General features: G+C 33.9%; 1 protein-coding gene and 1 non-coding gene across 2 annotated transcripts in view; both read left to right on the top strand.

Annotated features, from left to right (window-relative positions):
- The first annotated feature begins 813 nt into the window (after window positions 1-813).
- Trnat-ugu lies at window positions 814-886 on the top strand. The gene has a single exon. It is a non-coding gene; the product is annotated as a tRNA-Thr (tRNA).
- Window positions 887-2,519: 1,633 nt separating this feature from the next.
- LOC111636334 overlaps window positions 2,520-6,000 on the top strand; it is a 37,052-nt gene continuing 33,571 nt past the window's right edge. Inside the window, exon 1 of the mRNA XM_023381555.1 lies at window positions 2,520-2,986. Within this exon, the coding sequence (XP_023237323.1) occupies window positions 2,861-2,986 (126 nt within the window). The 5' untranslated portion in view covers window positions 2,520-2,860. The remainder of the gene's footprint in view (window positions 2,987-6,000) is intronic.

The raw sequence follows: 6,000 nt of genomic DNA, 5'->3' as shown, positions 1-6,000 counted from the left end.
TTTGGTATACTCACTGATATTACTTTGTATACAAGATATACAAGAATAAGTTACAAGATGACAAACAAGCACCTACAGCTAACATCAATTAACAAGATTTAAAATAAGAATGCAGCCTACTTTAATCGTGACCCGATACAAAAAACTCAATATCAGATTTCTCCGGAAGAATATCTGAAGTTTAATCCCAAGGTTATAGTCTTGTTAGTTAATTTAAAGAAAATGTCAAACTTTAAATGAGTTACGAGGTTACGGGAGCAAGTAAAACGTAGAGTTCTTATTAATAATTGGGAAAATATTTAATAAATTTGTGCATTATATAAATGAATGGGTTATTGTCCATCTATAGTTTAAAATAGTCTTAAGTAAATAAACATTTGCTCTATTTTTTAATTAATATAGCTAGCAATTATTCCCTACAAACAGTCTGCATTAGTGTTTAGTACACGCTGTATCAAATATTGTAATTAATCGTTTATCAGCTGTCTAATAAAAACTTTAACAGTGCGTAATTTTATTAAATAAATATATGATTACTAAAGTTGTGATAAAACATTTAACTCGTCTAATAAAGACATTTCAATGTTTACATAGCTAATTTTACTACGTTACAAAAACTTGATATAGATTTTAGTAAGTTAGTGGAAAGCTACTGAGTTTTAATCTAAAGAAAAAAAATTATCAATACACTTGTACATTAATAATCTTTATCGAAAAAATTTCCGAACACAGGTAACGCCCTTCATAAATCATTACTTGACACCAGACATAATTTCAGGTTTTTAACATCGAATGTCGGAAGATACAACGGGTGCCATCATAGCTCAGTGGTGAGAGCACTGGTCTTGTAAACCAGGGGTCGTGAGTTCGATCCTCACTGGTGGCTTCGCATTTTTTTTCTTTTATACGATTCCTTTTTTATATCTTTTGGAAATAACTAACACAATGTAACGTATTATTCCCTAACTTAGCAACTAGGGGATAATGTGTTATTCTTTATTCTCTGCAAAGAACGACATTGTAAAGAGAGGTACTGTACACACCGGTAAACAAGATCCACTTCAACGGGATTTTTACTGAATGCTCAACGGTACTTCAAAGGAGGATATTGAAGAAAGTACCGCGGAGGCTCGAGTATTAGCGAGTCCTAAAGAATTAATTTTCTCCGAGTTTATAGCGTGAGTGAGATAAAACGTAAATAGAGTCATCGAGTGATGGGAGGCGTGGAATTAGTTCCATTGTTGCGCATACGTTACGCTTTTGCTAGATGGGAGGCGTAACGACACCTGTTGAATACGTGAATAGCGTGGGTTTTCTTCTAAACTGATTCAAAACCTAGAAGGATGATAGTTAACGTGTATAAAAGTCAACCGACTAGTTTCTAGTAATCAACTTAATGCTTTATTATCTTCTTTTCCATCTTATTGATATCAAGTAGTACTACTCAAGTTGAGTTTTTGTTTTTCATTTCGTGAATAAGATAGAGGAAGCTGTTATGATTTTTCTGACGGACTAGTCTACATTTCTCATTTATCTAGATATGTTAACTTATAAATCATTTCTTCATTATACATATTCTTTAAACCGAAGCACGATTTTCAGTTTCCACAACGTACAGATAATATAAGTTTAATCTCTTTGCGTCGGCATTTCGAATGTCGCAGTTTCTAAGCTCGGATAAGTCTAAGAGAATCCTATAAACGTATGCGGATCTATTATAAGTACAAAAACAAAGCTATTTTCTCCTTTGCTAAAGCACCATCTGTTTCATTATAAGTACTTTTTTCTCACTCAATTTATGTTGAATCAACATGGGTTTGTTTATATGCGCTAGCTATTCAAACACGCGTGAAATAAAATGTGTAAATGTTTACTGTAAAAATGTTTATAAAAAACTGATACCGATGCATTTTTTTACAGCTAATTTATCTCTATTCTAAAAGGAGCATTCCTTACGTACATCGATGTTGATCTCTAATCAAAATTTTCCGATTTTCTACGTTAAAATGCATTATTTTTTAACCACAGAAAGTGTATAAATCGAATAGCATCTTCGAGATATTAATAACATAAACATTTAGAATATAGAAGTTAATTCCGGAATGATAAGTTATATAAACAATTCAAAAATATATTTGGAGATTTATTTAGTCATTTTCTAAACATTATTTTAAACATTTTAAAGGAAACGAACACGATACATCCGAGGTCAAAGAACCGGAATGTAAAATTTGGGAAGTGGCTAGTTAAAATTGCTCTACTGTTATCGTTTTTTATTCCCTCCTCGAAACGTTACGCGATCGTAAAATAATGCGTTAAGCCAACATTACACGAATTGACTTTTAACGAAGTTTAAACTTTCCTCTACTAAATTATAAAAATAAATTTTAACTCGATGACGTTGCAAACTTCCTCCCCCTAACTTCACCGTTGTTGTAAGAATATCTGTCCGTAAGTTATCCGAAACTTTTTTCGAGTGGGACGAAGGTGTTGAGACAACGAAATAGTTCGTTCGTCAAACATTCGATTCGACAAATTGATGCACGACCGCTTCATCCGCGGTCATGGCTGTAAAAAAGTGTCACGTGACTTGCGCGACTTGGGTGCGCATAAATATGAGAACGGCGATCTCGAAGTTGGCAGTGTGGAACCAGTCGACGGGTGCAAGGTACCATGTCGGGACAAACTTAACCGTGTTCTAATAACATTTGAATATATTCCAAGTGTCATAGTTTCACTTGTGCCAAATTTTCATGTCTCAGCATAATTCTAGTTTTTTCCCTCCCTTCTATTATATTCGTCGGTAATGGTAATAATCGCCTATTAAGTGGAAAAAATATATTATAAAATTTGGATAGCCATGCTGAGAAAAAGAGAATCCGTCTGTTTATGGTTTTTGGTGACTTATTTCTCTTTGACATTATCCGGGTCGGCTAAATATCATCATTCCACGTGGAAACCGGAAAATAGACAATTTCTCGAAGAGGTAAGTCGGAAGTTTGGTTATTTATCAGAAAACGTTGACTCGAGTACATAGAACGGCGGGGCACGTTTACCCTTTCTTTAAGTTCGGCTTATCTAATATGTAGAGCAGAGCATCACGTGGTCAGACTCGACTGCCACCTGCATCGCCGCCGGACACGTGTACGCTGTCGCCATTAAAGACTCTGCATAAACTCGTTACGTGTCTATGAATCGCATCGTGACGCAACGCCAGACCTCTTAGACTATGAGTTTTATGGCTATTTTACTTTTGAGGAACTTCATTTTTATCTATTTATAGTCCGTATCAATCAATTTCCCGTATTATTTAGTTCTATTTGTAACGCGACTTTTACTACTTTACTTTCACTGTTGCCTACGGGGCGTAAAATACACGGTAAAGCTTCGATATTTTCACGCATTCCAATTATATTACGGTTTAACTTTGGCGTGTTGTTTTTACCGAAGTTCTTCAACCGGAAAAATCATTAAATAATGGCTATCCAGATAGAAGGTCAAAATAAAGAAAGGGGGAAAACAGACGCGTTGAAGGACATAAACGACCCAAAGGATTACGCGTTTTGATAGTCAGGTAGTTGTAGAGGCTGTTTGATTAGTTTGATCTAACCGACGAGGAAAGTTTTATTTTCGCTCAATACAAAATTAAAGTTGTTAAAATTACACGTAAGCGATTGCTTTATAAAAATAATATCCGCCTGTTTTTATCTTTGAAAATTCTTCTTTCTATCATTAATCTTAATAAAATTCGAAGATTTTTTTTTGGAAATGTATTCTTAATTTACGTGACTATTAAATTTTGCTTAAACAAAGCTTGCTTATCGCAAAACTATGCCCGAAGGGATGCTTAGTAAAGAATTTCCCTAAAGCGAACAAATCCCCAAATTATATAACGAGAAAGTTACATAGCTTATACGGGTGATCCATTTGCAATCGTATTTTCAAATCCACGTTTTATCAATTATATCCTCCAAATCAACCTTGAGAATAGTCAAATGTTTATACTTTTCCTGTATAATTTTCATTAGTGAAGATCGGTACCATTATCAAAACTCAAGCACAATGAACAAGCGCTTCATTAATCATCTCGTTAAACTTTAATTAACGTTAATTGTTCGGACGTATCGAGTGATTGTTGGAGATAGGTAGCTACACCGTCAAACAGGAAAGAAAAAAAGCTGCAGTAAGATGACACTACGAAAGATGTCGTCTCGGAGGACAGATGTTAGCGGGCTTAACCCCATCGAGTTAGCGATCAGCGAACTGTCAAACAAGTCTCCCGAGACTTTATAATATGATTAATAATATTTTAAATGCATTGATGAATCAGAAGTTTTTAATCAATCTTTCAAACGCATTGACAGCGTTGACAATCTTTAATCACATTTTCAGTTGCACCTTAAAGAATTTTATCGCGTTTAGTCTCACCTAGGCTTCATTTCCGTATCAGCTTGTTTTTTCATCCCGATAATTATAATTCTGTTCTCATCTATAGCCAACTAACCGGTTTTATTTTAGATTTTTACTTAAATTAGATCGTTTGGTTAAAATTTCGATAACCAGATTGTGTTGAATTTTGCTTAATGTAATCCATTGGATTTACAACAGTGTCTTACAATGTTTCCTTAACCGAGTTGCAATAGACCGTGATGAAGGTCGCCCCCTTAGTTTATTAAAAGCTCAATTATCCCCTCCTCCGAGTTCACTAGATCTAATATTTCCAAGAATGCTCTCCCTACCGATCTCCGATGGTTGATCTTTCCGGGAAGTCAAGCTCTCCCCTGAAAAAATCGAACGACAAAAATGTCATAGTTAATTATTAAGTAGAAAGTTTAAAAATTGATAGCCCTTCGAGACCGAGTGATAAAAAGTTGTGATTAAAGTTTAATTGAAATTTAAAGAGCTATAAGGAGAAACTAAAGATTCTATTGATTCGAGCAGTATACAGACTGGTCACTTTTTTAATGCTGTTTGTATGATCGTCACGTATTCTTTAATTGTTGATAAAATATTTTTACCGGAGGCAAAATAGTTTCTTCTAATCCAATTTCTATCCTTATATCTTCGTCTGATGCTTTATCAAAATCCACGCAACTTAAATTATATTACCGATAAGTTTTAAATTGTTATTACTGGTTAATTTCCTAAATGTTTATTATCGTTCTGTTTGCCAACTGGATTCGCTTCTCTTTACAATGACCTCGGAAAAACTGTTTAGAAAACCCACTCGAAAGCATTCACGTGCCAGTTAAGACCTCCTTATGCCGAGTGACTACAAGAATTGAAAATTAGCCAACTGCATCTACTCATTCATTTCGGTAGTTGATTGACTTCTTTTAAGAGGAGGAACTTCACCACCAAGGTAAAATTATAAAGAAGGGTATAGAATTAATAGGGTGGAGAGGAAATCGTGGCGTATTTTGCAATTACTGAATTGCTATTTACATATTCTAAATATTTGCGGATAAAATGCACAAGAGATTTTTAAAAAAATTGATTAAAATTCATAAGATAGTCATCACATTTTGTATTCATAAAATTTAATTATGGATAATTTAGTCTTGTATTTAAATAAATATGTACTAGTTTCCCATTACCCGATTCTTCGTTGAGGCATCCATATCTTCGAATTATTCACTTGTTTTTTGTATTTAAATAAATCCTTGAAACTTCAAATTTATGCCGTTTATATCACATTTTTTTTTCTTTTAGATTAGTTTTAATTTGCATATGACAGATTATTTTATCGCAAGGGTGTGATTATTATTTCGATTCGTTAATAAATTAAACAATATATGAATATGCATAAGAATTTATTATAAATCAAACACTTTGTCTTACCATGCAGTCGCTAAAGGAAAATGGCTTGAAATTTTGCCAGCGGTCTTTCTTTAGAAAACAACATGCACACGTTAAATCGTTGTATAGGTCCTACTTGATATTCATTCGACGACCGGTCGTGTGTGAATATCAAGTAGTATTAGATCCCTCATTCGGAGG

The sequence above is a fragment of the Centruroides sculpturatus genome, unplaced genomic scaffold (genome assembly GCF_000671375.1).
Source record: "Centruroides sculpturatus isolate CEXI.00-Female unplaced genomic scaffold, Cexi_2.0 scaffold841, whole genome shotgun sequence".
Taxonomy (NCBI): Eukaryota; Metazoa; Arthropoda; class Arachnida; order Scorpiones; family Buthidae; genus Centruroides; species Centruroides sculpturatus.
This window is presented reverse-complemented; position numbering and strand designations above follow the sequence as displayed.